This window comes from Lutra lutra, chromosome 1 (genome assembly GCF_902655055.1).
Source record: "Lutra lutra chromosome 1, mLutLut1.2, whole genome shotgun sequence".
Lineage (NCBI taxonomy): Eukaryota > Metazoa > Chordata > Mammalia > Carnivora > Mustelidae > Lutra > Lutra lutra.
In genome coordinates, this window is record NC_062278.1 from 207441734 (window position 1) to 207462815 (window position 21082).

Genomic DNA, 21082 nt, shown 5'->3' on the forward strand with positions numbered 1-21082 from the left:
GGGGGGGTGGCGGGGGGTATGGGGATACTTCTCAGCTGTTAGGTTAGGAGCAGGTACAGAAAATTCTGAAGACAGGGCACAGTTGTCTTCCACGCCCCAAGCCTCCTCCTCCCCTTCAGAGCGTTCTTCCCTTAATGGGACTTGTCAGATGCTGTGCTGCTCCTGCCAAGTCGATTTCTGGGCAACATTACAAATTGGAGTCATTAGCGCCAGAGTGTAAATAAGTTTACAGGAGTCAGTTGGTGTCTTTGTATCTTAGTTTGGGACTGAACTGCTCTCTCTATTGTTAGGGCCTCTGGGCAGGTGTAGGAGGAATTTGGCATTTGGGGAAGGTTCTTTGCCTCTAAACTAAGACGAAAGCTGTGACTAGGAACTCGGGCAATAGTCCCAGGTAACAAATAAGAGTTTTTAAAAATGCATTTAGCCCCTTTTGCGCTTTATCAGAACATCGGATGCTTTTAGACATGCTGGATGAGCTGCAATGTAATTCTGAGTTGTTCCCCACGTTTTTAGAAAATGAATCTCTCTGGTATTTGAAAGAGCTTGCGGGAGGGAGACAGGCGAGGGAGGTTTGGACAGGGCCTGCAGGAAGGACCCTGGGTTTGTGGAGGTGATTTGCTCTTTGGGGGGTCTTGGGAGGTGTGGGAGTCCTGGAGTTATTCCCCTGGTGCCAAAGCAGCTGTGGCCAAGGCGGTGTGGACAGAAGCTCTAAGTGTCTCCTGAGTTAAGAGAGCCGTTTGCTAATGGATTGTCTGGATGGGGCTGCTTCCGGCCTGAAGTTTGTGATCTCTGTGATACAATAAGAAATAGATATTTGGTATTTGGCTCAGGTTCCTGCCACAGAGCTTCTGGAACCCTAGGAATTTCCTGAGTAATGGGAGTGTCTTTTGTTATTCATAACAAGCCTCTTTTTTTTTTTTTTAAATTTTCAGCATAACAGTATTCATTGTTTTTGTACCACACCCAGTGCTGCATGCAATCCTTGCCCTCCCTAATACCTACCACCTGGTTCCCCCAACCACTTCAAACCCCTCAGATTGTTTTTCAGAGTCCACAGTCTCTCCTTGTTCACCTCCCCTTCCAATTTCCCCCAACTGCCTCCTAACTCCCCATGTCCTCCATGCTATTTGTTATGCTCCACAAATAAGTGAAACCATATGATAATTGACTCTCTCTGCTTGACTTATTTCACTCAGCATAGTCTCTTCCAGTCCCGTCCATGTTGCTACAAAAGTTGGGGATTCATCCTTTCTGATGGAGGCATAATACTCCATAGTGTATATGGACCACATCTTCCTTATCCATTCGTCCGTTGAAGGGCATCTTGGTTCTTTCCACAGTTTGGCGACCGTGGCCATTGCTGCTATAAACATTGGGGTACAGATGGCCCTTCTTTTCACTACATCTGTATCTTTGGGGTAAATACCTCTTTTAACCGCACCTGAGTTTATGCTAATATGGCGACTCTGTGGGCCCCTGGATAGCTTCGGGATGGGGCTGGTTGCCAGAGGAACCAACCACGTGGTTAGAGATTTGGCCCTTTTAGCCCCACCCAGACCTCTGGGAGCAGAGAGGGGCTGAGGATGGAATTAATCTCCAACGGCCAGTGATTAACCAGCCCTTCCCCTGTAATGAAACCTCCATCAAAAACTCCCAAGTGATGGGGTTCTGAGGACTTGTGGGTTAGCGAACAGCTGAGGTGCTGGAGCGTGGGGACCCCTGAAGGCAAGGAAACCCCACACACCTCAGACCAAACCTTCCCCCACCACCGCCCCAACTCTGCCTCTCTTCCCCTTGGCCTGTCCCAAATTGTATCCTTTAAAATAAACTCGTCATAGTCATGTTTTTTCCAAGTTTTGGGGGCTATTCTAACAAATTATTGAACCCGAAGAGGGGGTCTTGGGGGCCTCCAATTTATAGCCAGTTGGTCAGAAGTACAGGGAGAAGCAGCCTAGGTCTTGTGACTAGCGCCTGAAGCTAGAACAGTCTCGTGGACAGAGCCCTTGACCTGTGGGGTCTGCCCAAACTCCAGGTAGGTAGTGTCAGCTTAGAATTAAAGAACACCCAGTTGGTGTCCAAACTGGTTATCTGTGTGGAAGAAAGCCACAATGTTGGTGTCAGGAGCATTGTAGACAAAAAAATCTCTCATCCCTCACCCAAAGGACAAGCTTTATCTCGAGACACAAGGACGTTGACCATGGTGTGCCTCGTTGTGTGCCTTTCAGTGGTTACTAATAACCTCAGACCCGGGAGGAGGGGAGCAAAATGCCAAGAGCCATCCTTCCCATGTCCAGGAAAGTAGCATCCTGATGGTAGCCATGACCTTCCAAGGAAGCTTGGATTAACTTCCCGTAGCCACGGTGGGGAGGGCCACTGGGACTGGCAGCCCCAGCAGCCAGCTTCCTGGGGCACATTACCTGGGTGGTGACTCGGGCTTTTTGGAAAACCAGCTTGTGTCATCAGCAGCTGGGCCCAGCTCACCCCGTGACCTGGGAACTTGGCATAAGTGGAGTTTATGACTCTGAGGGTCAGGCCTGAGGGAGGAGGCCTCCCGGGAGCATGGGGACATACGGCCGCCTCCCCAGAGGCCAGCAAGCCTCGAGGAGCCCATTTCTGCCTGTTGAGGCCTATCAGGCCAGGATGCTGCTTTGGTCTGCAGACCTTGTCTTCGTCCTGGCCGGCCTCAGAGAGGACTGGTTTCCACCGTCGGTGCAGGGCCCCGGCCAGAGCCTGGGTGAGGCAGCTCAGGACCTGTTGCTGGTGTTGCTCCCTGCCCTCTTCCACATGTATGGGTCTCCCCCAACTCTGAAGTGTGCACACGGACCAGGGGGCTGCTTGTGAGGACTTGGGGGTGTGGCAGCCAGCCACCCAGGCTCCCCCAGATCTTGCCTTTGTAAGAGTAGCCTGCAAATGGAATCAGCAAGTTTGTACCCTTTCAGGCTGGTTGTTTTCACTCTGCAGAAAGCATTTCTTGCATGGATCCTCAGCTCAGCCCTTTTCTAGGCCAAGTACCCATCACTTTTTATTCCTGTCTTTGTATGGACCTCTCCTGCCGTGTCCAGATAGCTGGATGTTTTTCTTTCTCCTTGGCTACAGCTCAGCTCCTCCAGGGCTGGACGGTGCCTTGAGTGCCTCTGTGTCCCCAACCTGCACATAGTTAGTGCTTGACAGAGTGTGGAACTGGGGCAACTGTGCATTGACAGCGAGGACCCTCGACTCTCTCTACCTCTCTGGGAGGGGCAGGGGTGGGCACTCTCTAGAAGCCCTGCAGATGTCTCTTTAAGGCCCTGGCTGGTCCCCGCTTAGGCTCTGTGCTCAGCAGGTGACCTGGAGAGACGCCCAGGAATGGGCAAGCTGCTTCTCAAAAACCACTCCCACCCTCAGTTTGGTGTCTGTGCTGGGCAGGGTGCTTTCCCTTCCAAGGGGGGATTTGGAGGGCTCTGAGTGGGTCCCCTGCATCTCTCGGGGCTCCGAGTCAGGAATTCCTGGGAGTGTGGCGTCGGTGTGTGCCTGTCTCATTCCCCCTCTGCCAGAGAAGGCTTCTCTTTGGGCCTTGTTTGCACTGAATCATGGCTGAGCAGCTTTGTTAGTTAAAAATAGGACTTGGCATATCCGCCCAGTGACAGGCCCTTCTTGCTTCAGGCCCACACTGGAATGCTTATTAAATATTTGGAGGAACTTGAAACCCGGGACCATTTCTATCCCAGAGTCTTCTCTCCTGGACTCCTAAAGCAGGAAGGATAATATGGCAGCGAGAAAGTGAGGGCCTGCTTGTGTTAGAAGCACTCAGAGTGGCGGCACCTTATATGGGAGACGCTGGAGGGGGCCGTTCCGAAGCCAGTAGAAGTGGTTGGTCATTTGCAGCAGGGTTCAAACCACAATTCTACTTCCTGGCCCATGGCCTTAGACAAGTCACGGGACTTCTCGAACCCCAGGTTCTCCTTAGCACATTATCTACTGCACGAGGGTGATTGTGAAAGTAAAATGATCACCTGTGGCAAGAACCTAACAGGGCCCAGCACCCAGCACACCGTAGGCCCTCGTGTAGTGGTGGCTGCCCCCTGCGGCCCCCTTAGCCTAGCTAGCGGCTGTGACCGCAACCTTGCACTGGCCATCCAAGGAAAGAACTGGAGGTTCTAAAGGGGGGACGCAGGAGTGTCCGAGTGCGTCTCCAGACTTCTCCCCAGTGCCACTCGTGTCTCGTCACCTCCATTGGTCTGCAGCCACTACTGTGTCCTTAGATCACTTTAGCAGCTGCCCGAGCAGGGTCGGTAACTCGGGATTCACCAGCTGCAAGAGGACTGTAACCAAGCTTAAAATAGAGCCATGTCCCTTGCTGGACCGAGGGCTGCGCCAGTCCCCAGTGCAAGCCGGGCAGTGTCTACACAGCCAGGCTGAGCTGGACTCCGGGCATCTGCTTCCCCCACCAGGCAAGGCCGGCTTTCCTTGTTCCCAAAGCCCCAAGGGCCGTCAGCCTCCTCCCTCCCCCGCCACCCGGCCAGAGGTTACTGACCGTTCCTCAGAGCAAACAAGCTGGGGGAGGACATGGGGCCGGGCGTGAGGGAGACAGGGATCTGGTGGTGGCCGGCATGGTGAGCTCAGTGGCCCTCTGCATGTGGGTTGGGCTGGTTCTGGCCTTGGTGTGTGTGTGGTAGCAGGGTGGGAGGGAGCCCCCGGGAGGCATTTCTAAAGGTGGAAGGAGAGTGAGGCCGTCCTGCCTGAGAGGGTGGAAGAGGAGAGAAGCTCAGAAGCAATGAGTCATGCTGTTTGGTTGAACTTGCTGCTTTTTAAGCCCCAACCCGGGTCATTGTGTCTGAATAGAAGCATGTCAGAAGCCAGCCGAAGAATGCCCGCTGAGCAAGGCCCCCACGGAAAGGTCAAGCCCTGCCTGTTGAGGGAGGACGCCCAGATGGGGCGACTTTGTGCCCAGAGCGGCGCTCCCCTTCCTGCTGTTGTCACGTTGTGTCGGTGACTGCCTCCTCCACGGTCTCCCTCTCCCCTCGTGCAGGTGCCACCATGGAGTCTGACCACTGCTGACCGGACCCAGGCGGGAGGCGCATAGGGGAGAAGGGTGACCTGCACCCGTCGCCATGGCTTCCCCCATGGCAGAGAGCCAGCTCCAGAGAATCATCCGCGATTTGCAAGGTGTGGCGGTTTGGGGGCAGGAAGGCACACGGGGCTCGGGTGTGGGGGAGCTGGGGCTGTGCTTCTCCCGTCCTTCTCTCATCCTTGTCGCACGGGAAGTAATGGGAGTCCCCGGGACACAGCGCGTGGAAGCATTTGGGGCTCGGGTGTCCATCCCGGGTCAGGCTGGGAGAGCTGGGCGGGTCCTCCTCTCAGGGCACTGCGAAGCCAGTTGTAAACAAGATCCAATGCCCTTTTTGGGGTCTGGGTCTGCTCTCAGTGTTTGTGCGTATGTGTGTTTTCAAGCCACCTGTTAAATCTTCAGCTGAATCCTGAGCCCTCAGGCCGTAATGGAGTTGGCTCATCTGGGGCGGCGTGTTCTCCTTCCTCTGAGCAGAATGACCAGCACCCGTCTTTCTTGTTTTGCTGTCCTCCCTGGTCCTGGCAGGCGGACAGCCTGTGTCCTATGACGCACTGTGATTCTGGGCCTGCTGCCTCCCGGACTTCCCTGAGCTCAGCAAACCCGCCGAGACTCGGAACTCTCATCTCGCTGGAGGAGGGCAGGGCAGGGGAGGCGCACGGGATGCCGAGGAGACTCGGGATGAGAGTCCAGGGTTCGAGGTCACCCTTCTAGGTGATGTCCCGGGGGTCAGAATTCTGGCAAGTTTCCGGCCCACGCCACAGCTCACCAGGGCGGGTCGGTAGGCCTCTGTGGAGCTCCAACACGTTGGCTACCACACAGTGGGAAGGTGACCGCCTCCTGCGTGTCCCAGCAGTGACAGCGTACTCTCCTGACAGCCTGAAGGTCCAGGTTCCTACCTGCTCAGGTGCAGTCTGTCACAGCCAGAGCCACTGGACGCTTCTCCTTCTACAGGTCAGAAGGCACCACGATGAAAATCACTCCCAGGCTCAGCTCCCCATTTATATAGCATCTGGGGCCTTGACCTGCTGATTATCACATGGCATTTCCCAGGTTCCAGGCCCTGTCCTGCACATGCCTTATGGATAACGACTCATGGGGTCCTCACATTTGGTCCGTGAGGTAGGAACCATTACCACAGTTCTGCAGAGGCAGAGGCAGGCACAGAGAGGTTAAGTGACTTGCCTAAGGTCACACACCCAGTCGGCAGAGCTTCGGTTTACACAGATACCAGGTGCCAGAGTCTACTCTCTTAGACCATACCAGCCTACTTCCAGCTAAAATACTAGCTGGGTTTTTTTCTTAAGTCTACATGCACGCACGCACGCATGCACACATACACACGCCGAGAAGGTGAAATGACAGTCTGCCAATCTGAGTTCACCTCTGGCCTTGAGAAATCTCTCCACAGAGTAAGCCCTCTCTCCTGCCTGTCAGTCTCTGGTTCTCCAGGATGACTTTGGGACCCAGAGAGCTTTATTGGGAGGGAAGAGAGAGGAAGAGAGGACCCCCTGCTCGCACTCCTGATCCAGGAAGGAAGACATTGTTCAGGGGCCCTTTTCTACCCCACGTGCTGGCTGGTCTGGTCGTCACCAACATCCCAAAGCCATCTCAATGTCCAGTACCCAGCCCACTGAGCGCTTTGACACACCACTTTCTTGGGACCCTTCCCTTGCATCTGTTGGTAACTGTCTTCGTGGGCACACCAGAAATCTCTGGCACAGAGCAAGGAGTGGCGCATCCCTAACTGAGGTGTCCTTGGGCAGTGCTTAGCCTTCGGGTCTCTGCAGAGCAGCCCGATCATCCTCCTGGTGACAGCAGTGATGACGACCTTGGCGTCAGCTCCTGGCTCCGCCTTTTAACCCTGGAAGATGTTGGACAAGTCCCATCACCTCTCCAAGGTCCCATTGCTTCCTTCACATGCTAGATCAGCTTGGTAACACCCGCTTCTCAAGACTGTTGACAGACACAAGTGTATAATTCACAGAAAACTCAGATTCTTCATAAGTAATGCATTTGGATTGGAAGAGATTAGAGCTGAAAACTTGATATTTCATACTCAAGGCTTCTTTCAAAATTTCAAAAGTTCCCAGGTCAGGTTATAAGGGTTAACCCTGCCTGAGGGTAGGGGAGGAAGGCTGTGCATCGTCCCTGGTCCCTGACCACCCCCCTCCCCCCTGGCTCTTGATGTCAGCTGCAGCAAACACTTCTAGAGGGTGCCACTGGACAGCAGTCTCTTGGTATAAGAATCTGTCCCAAGAGCCTGTCTTCACCATTTGCTGACCTCTGCCGGAGAGGTCAGTGTCGCTTAAATTTTAGCAGTTCAGGTTCAGTGTCAGTGCTGGGCAGGTCTGCTTTCCAGCCATGGTTCTAGAGCGCAGGGACGGGGGGCTCCTCTCCTTACGAGCCGTCGGAGAGCAAGATGGTTTTGGGCAGCATGCCCCAGCCATCTCAACCGGGGGCGCTCTTCCCAGTGTCTACACCAAACCCAGCTTCTCACTGTCCCTCCATGCCACAGCAGAGGCTGCTAGTGACAGTCAAGGTGGTTTTCCCTCTATTCTGCACAGGGAGGTCGGTTGTCTTAGAAGTGGAGAGGCGGGCTCCGGTGTCAGAAAGCCCTGGAGGAACCAGGCTTCTCATTTCAGCTCTGCCTTTTGCATCCCATGGTCTTTGGCCGAGTGTCCTGACCTCTCCCGGAATTCCTTATCTGCCAAACGGGATGATGTTATCAGCCTTCGCCAGTCTCCCGTTGTACTTTCTTCCCCACATTTTAACAGCTCTGAAACTGGGATTATCTTAAAACCAACTGTGTGTTGGGTTTGTGGAAATACAACCATGCCCGCCTCGCCAGTGCTGTATTAAAGGAGAAAGACCTGCAGAAGCCTGGCCCCTGATGGGCACTCAGCTCACGGAAACAGGTGTCATTGTTGTCATTCTTGGGATTGTTCTCCTTCCTCTTATTTGCACCTTCTGGTCTTCTTGAAGCCAGGACGTAGCCTGTACTGAGCAGGAGAGTTAAAGTGAAGAACAACAAGCCACATGGCCAGAAGGAAGGTAAAGCTCTCTGGACGTCAGTGCGAGGGGCCTGCTGAGTGGTTCGTGCACATGGCGACCCTTCCTTGACCGAAGGCTGCATGTAGATGGCACGGCCTGCACGGTGGGCCTGCAGGGAGGACCGAGAGATGTGCTGGATCAGGGGGCCGTGGGAGAATACCTGTGAGCTCTCAGCACACCCAAGCACCTTCAGGCTCAGCCTTCCCTCCTTCTAGAGTCACATCCCACTTTCTGCTTCCCAGGTGCTCTTCCGTCACTGACTGCTTGCTCCCCATGCGTCCCCGGGTTATTCTGCTTCTCTCTCTGAAGCCAGTTACGTATTCCTGTTTGTTGTCTTAAAGATGCGGTGACGGAGCTAAGCAAAGAGTTTAAGGAAGCAGGGGAGCCCATTACAGACGACAGCACCAGCCTGCACAAGTTTTCTTATAAACTTGAGTATCTCCTGCAAGTAAGTGACTCCTGTACCATGTTGATTTCTGCTCTGTTCTCTCGGTTCCCTCTCAAGTGACTCATGAGCATCAGGATGTGGTTCAGACAGCTCCGGGAAGCCAAGAAGCCCTCCTGGTTAGACTGAAAGTCGGAGCAGCCCCGGGTCGCTTGGAGCTCGAGCCTCCCGAGTGCGATCCTCTGGAGAATCGGAATGTTGCCACTTAGCATGGCTGTGGGCATCAAGAATGTTCTTTACAGATTTAGACCATCTTAAGGCAGGTCACAGGGTAACGGCAGAGATCGTAACTTTGGGGCAGTCGCCTCCCCCTTTGAGGATCTGGTGAAAGCTGTGGGATCTCTCCCAAAACAGACATGCCTGTGTGTGTGTGTGTGTGTGTGTGTGTGTACACGCACCCTGTCGCCCACTCTCCAGGAGTGTGTGGACCCTCTGAAGATTATCCAGAAGCTCCCATTTTAGAGCCTTGCTGCTCAGAGTGCCGGGGTCCACAGACCAGCAGCATCAGCAACCCCTGGGCACGGGTGAGAAATCTTTTCTCAGTGCCCACCCTGACCCACTGAATCAGAATCTCTGAGGTTAACCCAGGAAGTTTTGTCTGAACACACTCGCCCTGTAATGCTGACGTGTGCTTGCTTGAAGATGCACGGGTCTAGAGAGCTCTGCAGATGCGGAAAAATACAGGCAATCACAGGAGGCAGGAAGGAAATGGAATGAAACATTAACAGAAGTTACCTTAGGAAGGGGCTGTTTGCATTATAATTTTTTTTTCTTTTCTAGTCTTGTCAGGGTTTTCTAACATGTATGTATCTTAACTTCCATAACCAGAAACAAACACTGTAAGATGTTATGCTGTAGAAAGAAACACCTTTATCCTTTTGAACACCGGACGTGTGCATCCCAGCACGCTCCAGTCACAGCCCAGCGAAGCCCGGCTAGAGAATGAGCGCCTACTGGAGGCGAAGCCCCGACGTGTCGAGGGACTCCCCCTTCCCTTTCCAGCTGCTTCTGTCTTACATTGGGACATGATTTATGAACCTTTTCAGTTTTCAGTCGGCCTGTTTTGGTTTTGGATTTGAAACAACTCATAGCTGACATTAATTGGGATTTATTACATATTTGGGTATATTACAGCGTTGAGACTTTAAGTAGCCAGGGTAAGATGTCTCAAACTCATTTCCCTGAGTTGAGATAAAGTTGACAGTCTTCATGTTGTCCTTCAAGACTTTTCTCTCAAATGTCCTCATCCCGTGTGAACAACACCTCTGGTGGTCTTCTACCCATTTCTGTACACCGAGGTCCTTTCAAGAGATAGTCTCTCCTGGGGGGCTTTTACTCCTGAATCCCACTAGCTATGTGACCCTGGGCCAGCTGCTTAACCTTTCCCAGCCTCAGTCTCCTCATCTGTAAATTGGGGTTTGAAACACCCACCCTTATCTGCCAGCCAATAAAAATGGCGCCAGTAAAGGGCCCCGTCCAGGACAGGGTGACTAAGAAGCTGTTGCTGTTACTGATATTTAAATGGTGGGATGATCAGCTGCAGGGGTGGTCCTCCTCTCTCTGTCCCCCGGTCTCCACAGTTCGATCAGAAGGAGAAGGCCACCCTTCTGGGCAACAGGAAGGACTACTGGGATTACTTCTGTGCCTGCCTGGCCAAGGTGAAAGGAGCCAATGATGGGATCCGATTCGTCAAGTCGATTCCGGAGGTAAGCAGAGGGGCCAAGTTCCTCGCATCTTCCTCTCTCTGCCTTAAGCATCTCTTGCCCGACCCGTGCTGCAGCCGGCTCCTTGAGGAGGAGGGTGGGGAGCGGACGGCTGGCGAGGAAGTAAGGAAATCCGGGCGCACTCAGTGTCCAGTGCTCACTCAGGGGAGTGAGCACTCGCCAAGCAAGGGATGGCTCAGTCCTGACTGTGCCTCAGGCCACGAGCACACGCCATCTCAGAGCGGACTGCTCTCACTGAGGCCGTTCGTGGGGCCCACCGGGGGCCTACAGCACGGGACGCCTCTGCCTTTTCAAGAGAATTCGTTCCTTAGATAAAGTGCTTAGAGTTTACTGGGTGCTTTCCCTATAATTTGTGCAGGAAACTTGTGTTTATAATGAAGAGAGTGATGTGCGCCATCAAGGGACTGGTTACGCTAAGCAGCTCCCCACATTGAGCTCTGAGCCCCTTGAGCAGACAGCTGTTGCAGAAAACTCCAGAACAACACATTCTCCGTGCTCTCCTTTCTCTCTCTCTTTCTCCTTCCCTCTCGTTCTCCCCACTTCCTTCCCTCTCTTGCCCTCTCTCCTCTTTCTCTCTCTCCTCATTCTCTCTCTCCTCTTTCTCTCTCTCCTCATTCTCTCTCTCCTCTTTCTCTCTCTCCTCTTCCCTGTCTCCCTCTCTTTCCCCACCCCTTCAGCCTCGTCACTCTGGGAGGGAAAAACTGTGCACACTCAGGAGTGAGAAAACACCTAGATTTTGGGCAGGAGGCCTAAAGCGTTTCTACATTTCATCTTTCTTTTCAGCATCTTGTCAGTACGTTTGGAGTCACTTTAAAGCCCGCAACCGTGCTCCTTGGCCGGCCTCACACGAAGGGCGCCGAGTCGGGTGCTCCAAGATCCCTTCTCGCTCCCTGCCAGCTGGAGTCAGCCGGGTTTCTTCTTATAGAGCATGACAGCCTTAAGTACGCTGACAGTGAGGGCCAAGCATTTCCCACCCTCTGGCGTCTGAGAAAAGGAGGAAAGACCTTGGCTGTGAGGAGTTAGTTCCTTGGATTTCTTTAATGTCCATGCAGCACCACGGTCTCATGAGAACTTGCCTGGTGGGACCATGGGGTCCCTGACGTAGAGCGTTTTCATGCATCACACACCTGGAGAGGGGTGTCATCTCCTCTCCGGAAGTCTGGAAGAAGTTCTTAATGTCACTGTCCTGTCTTCCACTCTTCAGAGCAACAAAGGCCTTTGGCTTTATGGCTTCAGACAACTGAAGTCTGGAGTGAGTTTAGCTTAGTCCTCACGGCCCAGAGTTACAAAATGCGTAAATCTCCTTTTTGCATAATGCACAGACCTTTAGACAATCCGAGGCCAGGGAAACTGACTTCTCAGAGCAAAAAGCACTGCTTCCTGCCCAGACGGCCCTGGTTCCTGGTGGCTGCGTGGGCTCTGCTTCCCACAGGCCCCAGTTGTCTCGTCCCCCCTGGAAGGCTCTGCTCTCGGGGGCTCTCTTGGGTGGAATGACTTGGAAGGGCACTTGGGCGCCAGGGCTTCTGGGTACTAGGGCCAACTGTAATAACCAAGTGTTGTCCAGGCCACCAAGCCAAAAGGTAAAAGTGAATGGATAAGAAGCCTTGCTGGGCCCCTCAGGCCCTCATGGGGTGGAAGGCAGCCTTTTGGGCTAAAAAGCCTAAGGCTATAATCAGCCACTTCTGGAGGTTTCAGAAAAAGCCCAGCCTGAGCTGTGCGACTTTCCTCCAGATGGACCAGGGTCTGAACCACGGTGCAGCTTGGTGTCCGGCTCTCGGCACAGTGATCTGACTGAGAGCAGAATCCGCTCTCGTGCGCCCTGCAGACTTCCTGCCCTTTGAGGCTGTTGGGTAGCTTCTGGGTATCATGCAGATGAATTTGGGCCAGATGCTAAAGATTTAATGAATTGGGTCATGAACCTGGAGCCATGTCAGAACAGCAAAACTAAAAAGCTGGGCAGTATTTTCACCTGCAGTACAAAGGAGCTATTGATCCCCTCCCCCCAAGGATGTTCAAGATACCTCTTATAATAAACAACTCCATTTATATGTACACATGTCAGATCAGTTTGCCTAATAAGGCTGATTAAAAACACGGCCCAAATTGTTTGGCACTGAAAGTCTTCATGTTCTAAATGCTGTTACAGTGGCCGTTTTGCTGTTAAGGACAAGCCCATCCCTTGGGAGCTCATGGACATGGGCTGTCGTGTGAGGGTCTTACTGAATTCTGCAGGGCCTGTGTGTGGATGTGTCTGTCTGACCAACACACTTGGCCCCACAGCGCCTTGCCCAGCTGTTCTGCGCTGCCCTGAGTTTGCTGGACATCACCACTGAACACTCCATTCACCCTTGATCATCAGTGGAAAAAGTATTTGGATGTGGGGCTGTCCTCACGATCCTCCCAAAAACGTGTGTCCTGACCAGGTCTCTGCAGACAGGCCATGATGGTGTTTCTAAGGCCTGTGTGTCAGGCTGCCACCAACTCACCCACTTCCACTCCTAGGTATCCTGACCATGCCCCAGACTTACAGAGCACACGTGGAGACCCGGCTTACAGCCTTTCTCTTAACTCATGACATTTCACACCTTTTTATTTTGTTAAAGCGACTTCATACTGTGGTATCATTTCCTTGAGTCAGCAGTAAGGAGGCCTACAGCTCTGAGCTAGAAGGTGCTATGGCCCGGGATGTTTACATCTTCATTAATATGTCGGTGCTCGGGTCTGTACCACACATTTCCTGTCTTGGTGCAGTGCCATGATTGGTTTCTCGATAGTGTGGGGTGTTAGGACCCCATCCCCCGCCACCAAGTTAAACATTTCTAACCTCTGAAGAGGCAAGGAGGGTATATGGGTCTTTACTTATCCGACCCAGACTCCGAGCCTGACAGAACTGGGAGGTTGAGAGTTTTCAAATTCCTGCCCGCTTACCTTGAAATTCTGAGTCCGAACCATGGGAATGAGCCCTGTTTGGCAAACTGGCTGTGTGGGCCCATAGTTGGCAGTCTCTGGCCAGCATACCCCACCTCCCTCCCAGAAGCTTCCAGAAACCTCTATAGAAGCCACGTTTTGGCACGATGAGATGAGGTTTTCGATGGCAGGCCTACATCTGGGCCCTCCTGTGTTGTCCACCTGAAACAGAGCCACACCCATTTGTTCTTTAACCCAGGGTGACCGGGCCACACCTTCTGACTAATGCAGCGAGTTGGCATACCTTAAACGAAACCAACCCGGAAAGCATTGACACCTACAGATTTTACTGAGGGTTTCAGGAGAACACCGAGAAGGCTATCATATACCCATCAGAACTTCTTAAAAGTCCCCCTGATGCACCCCTGCCCTTGACCTTCCCTCTCCTCCCCCACATCCCCTGCCCCCACACTGGGGCTCCAGCCAAGCCTCTTGGCCTTTCACCCTGCTCCTCTTCTCCCATCACCTAAAAACAAGCCTGGACGTTAGCCAGACTAAGGCCATCTCTTGCTCGAGCTCACTTCTGATGCGAGGAGCTGTTCATTGAGCTGCCTAGTTTTATTCTAAATATTCCAAATTAAATCAGACAGTTTCACATGCAACGCTAAGCCCAGAGCTTCTGACGGAGCTGGGGTGGGAGAATGACATTCCCTGGAGCAGCCGCAGAAGTTTCAGGGCCTCTGGTGAACGGGTCCCCCCTTGCCACGTTTACCGGAGTCTACAGGTTCTTCTCAGGTGGGGGATGATAGCAAGTCAGGCTGCTGCAGGCCTTGCCGTCCTGACCACCTCTGCCCTTGGCGTTCGGCCAACAGCTCTTCTTTTCAACATTGCCCGCCTTTTCCAGCTCCGAACATCTCTGGGGAAAGGAAGGGCCTTTATCCGCTACTCCCTGGTGCACCAGAGGTTGGCGGACACCTTACAGCAGTGTTTCATGAACACCAAGGTGACCAGGTAAGGGCGTGGCAGAGCTGGGGTTTACCCCGCGAGCGCGAGGGGGCCCCCAGCCATCCTCGGTGCGCGTGGGGTGGTAGCACCTCTTGTGTACCGGGGAAGACAGGAAGCTCAGGGGGCCCGAGTGCCTTTCTCTAGCCCCACTGATGCCGGGTCACAAAGCAGAAGCTTGGAGCCAAAGCTCTGAGCTCCTGATGCCAGTGGATTTCCCTCGCGGGTGGCATGCCCTCGGTGCTGGCCCTAATGAAGGGACCGATCCCGCCGGCCACCAGGGCCCTCACCCGAGACTCCGTGTCAACGTCTGCTGGGTGTGTCGGGGCTCCCCGGACGTAGCAGTGGGCGGCCAGATTGGAGCCCAGGTTGTTGGTGGGGTCAGCCTTTGTGTGGCTGGTGCTAAAGTCTGAGCGGGGGAGGAAAGGGGGGCTTGAGAATGTAAACGGGGCATCCCACGAGGAGCTGCAGCTCAGGCCCCTAGCAGCCGAACCTCTTTCAGGCTCCCTGCACCCTTTTCCAGCACTGCCTCCCCTCTCCCAGGGAGTGTTCTTCCAGTTAATCAAAGAAATCCCTTGTGGATTGGAAAAAAAAAAAAAAAAAAACCGCTTGCGGGGAAAACACTGTGTTTCGTTTTGTCACCTTGAAGATTGATTTGCGTAAAGACGTATCTCTCGTGCGTGTGGCAGGCTCTGTGAATTCATGTGAGCTGAGAACCTTTGCACGTTTGATCTGAAGGTTAACTTCGTTCTAGACGTTTGGTGAGAATCGTCCCCAGCCACTTGACATCCAGGGTGGCACCTTTCAGGGGCGCCACCAAGCAGCTCTGGACACGCACAGCGGTGGCGTCATTCCCACCTCTTGATGCTTCACGTGATGCAGCCGTCAGCACCTCAAAGTGCGGCTGTTCCCTTTCTTGGCTTTAAAACTGGTGTCCGGATGGTCCTTAGCCACGAGCTCACCGGTGTGTATTGAATCCTCTCGAAGGAGTAGAAGATGAGGTTAACGTTTCATAGAGGAAGAGTTCTTTCCCCTGTAACTGCCCCTTTCCTGGCACATAACTTGAGATTTAAATTTTCTCGTATCCTTTTTTGGGGACTGTTTAGGATGTCAATAATACACGAATAAGCATCTAGTTCATTTCAGTGATTTCCTTGAAGAAGAGCAAGCATATTTGAAAGTTACATGCTCCCACAGTGAAAATCAAATTGGGGTGTGTGTGTGTGTGTGTGTGTGTCCCTGTCTGTCTGTCTATCTGTCTGAATTTATCTCGTTAGTAAGGAGTGAGAATTTGGTAAGGTAGAGCCGTATCAAATTCAGTCTTTGCTTTCCTGGTTATTCTTGTCATCGATCCCTTTTCCTTCTTCCCTGCAGTGACTGGTACTACGCAAGAAGCCCCTTCCTGAAGCCGAAGCTGAGCTCCGACATCGTGGGCCAGCTCTACGAGCTCACCGAGGTCCAGTTTGACTTGGCGTCCAGAGGCTATGACTTGGACGCTGCCTGGCCGACGTTTGCCAGGTATTTTGAAGAATCGCTTGGTTGAAAACACGGGGGAAAGAGATGTTCGAAGTTCTGAAGGTTGCCACCAGTCGATGCAAAGCAGTTCGGTCACTCAGTAGATTACAGAAGGCTTTGCAACTCTTACGCCTGCGAGTTTTCTAGGCTTTGTTGAGTCTGACTAACAATAACATCTGAAGTCTCCAACCCAAAACTCTCCTAACCCTCCTTCCCGGCCAGGTGGTGTGAGTCAGTGGAGATGCGTATGCAAATCCCGAGGTTTCTTAGGTGTGTTAAGGGACTTGGGGGTGGCAGCGGGGGAGCCAGTGGGCTTTTTCCTGGTCGTGTTCTTGCAGAGTTCCTCAGAGGCCTTGAGGCCAGTGGGAGAGGGAGTTACGGCTCCCCCACCGAAGGGTAAGCGCGCTCGCCTGCCACTCCAGGAGGGGCATGGGAGGGGACAAGCTCAGACATTGGGTGACTTGCCCGCAGTTGCCCAGTACTGCAGAGCACCAGACTCGAGTTCAACTCCAGTTCAGCACTTTTTTTTTGAGAGAGGGAGAACGCGCGGGCGTGCATGGGCGTGTGTGAGAGCATGTGTGTGCGTGCACATGGGTGCACACGTGGGGAGCGGGGAAGCAGAGAGGAAGGGAAGAGAGAATCTCAAGTCGGCTTCATGCCCAGCACGGAGCATGGATCTCATGACCCTGAGATCGTGATCAAGAGTTGGTCATTTAACCAACTGAGCCACCCAGGCGCCCACCAGTGCGGCATTCTTTGCTTTGCTTTCTGTTAATACAGGTTGTTTTCAGTGTCCATTTTTGTATTTTTTTATTAAAAATATTCGCCCTGTGGAGAAAAGTCCTGAATCTGATGATGCCGTGAGCCGACCACTGAGATGAAAAGCTAACATTCTGCTGTATTTACTGCACGTGTCCTTTTAAAAACTTTTTCATTTTGAATTCGTTTCATAATTACAGCACAGTTGCCCCCAAAATGCCACAGAGCATTCATCCAGCCTTCACCCTGCCTTCCCAATTCTCAGTACTTTGCTACAACTGTTTAATCACTCTCTCTTTAAAAATGCATATTGGTTTATTCCCTAGGCCATTATAGAGAAAGTTACAGACTTGATTCCCCTTGACTCCTCAGGACTCACTGTGTACTTCCCAAAGTCAAGGGCACCCCCTTATGTATAAGCTCAGTGCGGTTATGAAGATAGGGGATTTAACTTGGATACAGTGCCACCAGTTGACAGATTCTAAGAATCATCCCAGTAATGTCTTTTATACTCCAGGAGCCCGCCCAGGAGTTAATGCCAGTCTCTCCGGTCTTCTTGAATTTGGAAGAGCTTCTCAGTCTTTGTCTTTCACGGTGTAGACATTTTTGAAAAGCACAGGCCAGCTACTTTGTAAAATGTTCTTTGTTGGAGTTTGTCTAGCGCTTCCTCATTGTCAGATTCAGGGTGAGCGTTTCTGGCAGGAGAACCCAAATGTTGTGTTGTCTTCAGCACAATCTAGAGACCCTCATGGTGATTTGTCTCATCACCGGGGCAGTTGCCTGTGACCATTAGGTAAAGGTGGTGTTTGTTAGATTTCTCTAAAGTTATTGTCTCTCCCCTTGTAATCATTAGGTTTCTTTTTTCTTTTTTTTTAAAGATCTTATTTATTTATTTGACAGACAGAGATCACAAGTAGGCCAAGAGGCAGGCAGAGAGAGAGGAAGAAGCAGGCTCCCCACTAAGCAGAGAGCCCGATGTGGGGCTTGATCCCAGGACCCTGGGATCATGACCTGAACCAAAGGCGGAGGCTTTAACCCACTGAGCCACTCAGGCGCCCCAATCATTAGGTTTCTTATAGAAAGATACTTTAAGATTAGGTTAACCAACTAGGGCTTAGTCGGTTAAGCATCTGCCTTTGGCTCAGGTCATGATCCCAGGATCCTGGGATCGAGCCCCACATCGGGCTCCCTGCTCAGTGGGGAGTCTGCTTCCCCCTCCCCCTGCTCATGCTGTCTCTCTTGCACTGTGTCTCTCAAATACGTAAGTAAAATCTTTTTTTTTTTTTTTTTAAACATCACAAATAAGATTTTTTATTTGTCACCATTGAATGTCTGAATTTTAAACAGATTCTTGGACTGGTGGCTCATATCCATCAGCTCGTTCCACTTTAGCACCGGTCTCATCCCCAGTAGCTTTTCCAGAACTACTACCTTCACCATGAAGCTCCATGAGCTTTCCCAATTCAAACTTGGGCTTCTTCAGCATTTTTACTTTTCTAACGAAGACATCATGGAGTGGATAAATAGACTGACAAGCTTTTTCTATATCTTTTCCAATGCTGTCTGGAATCAATTTATTGACCACTTCTTTCAAGTCATTTGTCTGAACCTCTCGGGTCATGATCTCCATCATTTTTTTCCGAATTTGGCGGACCTGTTGATGCTGAGCGTAAGAGGTCTTCCGAATCTGATTAGTGCGTTTTTTAGTAAAACCAACACAAAACAGACGAAGCAAGTAACCATCGGTAGTCTTGACATCAACATGAGCTTCAATCATGGTCTGCCATTTTTTGACCATGGAGCACATTTTGTCCCGGGTAAGATCCATGCCGTGGAAATTGGTCAGGCAGTTTTTGCCCTGAACATCCTCAGTAATTAGCTTGAATTTTCTAAATGCAACTTCATCATTCTGCAGATCGGCAAGACTCACTTCAAAAACACGACCCTTGAGGCCATCAGATGCGATTTTGGTTCCTTGAGTTCTTGTGACTAATGTTTTTCCAATATTTCTTATATTGAACATAGCTGGTGCTTTCACATCATACCAATCTTTCTTAGAAAATGGATCAACCACTTTCTTCTTGGCTCCCTTTTTGCCGCCTTTCGTAAGGCGCTTGTTCCATGGCGCTGCTCAGGGAGCCAAAGCTGTAAGTAAAATCTTAAAGAAAAAAAGATCAGGTTGTTACCTCGCTTTTTCCTTAATATTTATATACCCACATTTGTATATATTTTTGTGAGCTCCATGCCCAGCATGGGGCTTGAACTCACAACCTCAAGATCAAGAGTCGCATGCTCTGCTGACTGAGCCAGCCGGGCACCCCTGTGTATGTATTCATTTATAGCAGAGTTGACTCATGGATTTTTACTTTATTCCATGGGTTATATTCTGTCACTGTAATCATTAATTTGATGCCTAAATTGTTCCTTATTTGGCCAACAGAAGCCTCTTTGAGCTGGTTCTTTTGGGTTGGTTTTTTGGTTTTTTTTTGGATGTTGTCATGTCTGATACCATGTGTTTAGGAAATAAAAGATCACAAATCCAAATAAAGACCCACCCCACTCTCACGCTGTCCCCTTTAATTCCTGTCCAGAAGTAATGACAGCCCTGTAGTTGCCCCACGTCATTCCCGAATATCTTTGTGTGTTACCGAGTGGGTATCCCTGCATATTTTATATACATGTGGTTTTATTTTGTATGCATTTATAAATTTTGCATATATCGTATCATAGGTAGCTCTTCTTTTGCAACTTGCTCGTCTTGCTGCATGTTGGAGATTTTTATCAGTGTTTGTGTGGATTTCTGTAGCTGCAGAGAGCGGGTTGACCAGCCATCTCCCACAGGCTGCGGGGGGCGGGGTTGGGGGGTGGATCAGACAGCTTCACCTGTTCATTTACCTGTTGTCCACGGTTGCTGTCATGCCGCCACTGGAGCATGTGTTGGGACCGAGACCAGAAGGCGCACAAGCATAAGATATGTCCTTTCTGGCCCTTCGTAAGAGAAGATTGCTAACCCCCAATGCAGAGCGTTCTGTTGTACGACTGAATGCCAGCTTATCTGTTTCCTGGTGGTAGAGAGTTAATTAGGCTGGGTCTGCTGCCCCCAAGCCCGCTGTCACCTTGACTTATCAGACTGATTGCTGCTTTTCTCTTGCTAGCAGACAGTCTGTGACAGGCACCCAAGAGGGTGAGGAAAATTTCTGCCCCCAATGGGGAAATGATACATCCACTTAGTTCTTCCCGGGCAGCAGGTGGAAAGGCCTGTTACGTTCAGACTTAGAAGTGGAGCTGTCAGCTGCAGACCAGCGTAAATGTGATCTCTGGTAGAAGCTGATGGGTTTTTGCCTTTTTAGACTCTCTCCAGGAGGGCAATGCCCCCTGCTACCACCTCCTGCCTTGTGATAATCAGGGCCTCTGTGCATGCTTACTCGTGCATGTTTCCCGCTCTGATGCAGTCTGTCCTGTGGCCCTGCAGGAGGACGCTGGCCCCTGGCTCTTCAGCTTACCTGTGGAAACCTCCCAGCCGCAGCTCCAGCATGAGCAGCTTGGTGAGCAGCTACCTGCAGGTAAGACCAGCAAGGCTGGGAGTCTCCTCACCAGAATGCCGACCGGGCTGCGCCCTGGCCTCTTGCAACTCAGGGCGATGTGCTCAGATGCCTTTTTTTTTTTTTTTTAAAGATTTATTTATTTATCTATTTATTTATTTGACACAGAGAGAGAGATAGCAAGAGAGGGAACACAAGCAGGGGGAGTGGACGAGGGAGAAGCCGGCTTCCCACTGAGCAGGGAGCTCGATGGAGGACTCGATCCCAGGACCCCAAGATTAGGACCTGAACTGAAGGCATATGCTTTAATGACTGAGCCATCCAGGCGCCCCTCTCAGACACCTTTTATTCCAACTCAAGTAATATAAACCCTCTGTTATCTGTGTTATTTCCTAGAGGCCGTGTTTTTATGACCCAATAGAACTTGGGCTGTTTATTATTTTTTTGAAGATTTTATTTGTTTATTTGACAGACAGAGATCACAAGTAGGCAGAGAGGCAGGCAGAGAGAGGCGGGGAGGCAGGCCCCCGCTAAGTAGAGAGCCCAATGGGAGGCTCAACTCCAGGACCCTGGGATCATGATCTGAGCCGAAGGCAGAGGCTTTAACCCACTGAGCCACCCAGGCACCCCGGAACTTAGGCTTTTTAAGAATTAAATTCTGTTGGAAGCTTTTCAAGTATTTTAAAGGAAGCAATTTAACTCTTGGGTTAGAAGTAGCAGAGTCCAACGCTGTCACGTAGTCCTGGGCAGACCGCTTACCTTCTCGAAACTTCAGTGCTCTCCTCCCAAAATGGAGGTCCTGGAAGTCATTCTAGCTCAAAAGGGGACAGTGCAGATCAAGTGAAGGGGCCCTTAAGGGCTTGACGTAGGCAAGTAAGTGCTCAGGAAAGTTCATGGGAAAGGCAAATTTCGTTAATTGTGTTACAAATGTGAGAGTATCATATGCGCGTATAGTTTTAAAGGTCAGAACAGTGCAGTTAATTGATAAAAATACAACAACTAAAAGTAGTAGAAGCATTAAGAGTAGAGAATAAATTGAGCTGAAACCCTATTTTGTGGTTGAATCACAGCGGGAGCTGTAGGTACGGTG

General features: G+C 51.4%; 2 protein-coding genes across 6 annotated transcripts in view; one reads left to right on the top strand and one right to left on the bottom strand.

The window, feature by feature from the left end:
* Nucleotides 1-21082, top strand: part of FYCO1 (FYVE and coiled-coil domain autophagy adaptor 1) — a 73381-nt gene that overhangs the window by 5477 nt on the left and 46822 nt on the right. For 3 of the 5 annotated variants that reach the window (XM_047695823.1, XM_047695845.1, XM_047695840.1), the window contains exons 2-7: nt 5009-5145; nt 8440-8546; nt 10124-10249; nt 14079-14185; nt 15551-15694; nt 19923-20013. In XM_047695823.1, the coding sequence (XP_047551779.1) occupies nt 5091-5145; nt 8440-8546; nt 10124-10249; nt 14079-14185; nt 15551-15694; nt 19923-20013 (630 nt within the window). In that variant the 5' untranslated portion in view covers nt 5009-5090. Of the gene's footprint in view, nt 1-4315; nt 4431-4471; nt 4593-5008; nt 5146-8439; nt 8547-10123; nt 10250-14078; nt 14186-15550; nt 15695-19922; nt 20014-21082 lie in introns of those variants that run through there. The other 2 variants (XM_047695825.1, XM_047695835.1) reach the window with 2 other exon arrangements.
* On the bottom strand, nt 17724-18575 carry LOC125081321 (40S ribosomal protein S3a-like). Its single transcript, XM_047695871.1, has one exon. It carries the CDS (start codon nt 18471-18473, stop codon nt 17790-17792), a length of 684 nt encoding a protein of 227 aa, XP_047551827.1. The 5' UTR covers nt 18474-18575; the 3' UTR covers nt 17724-17789.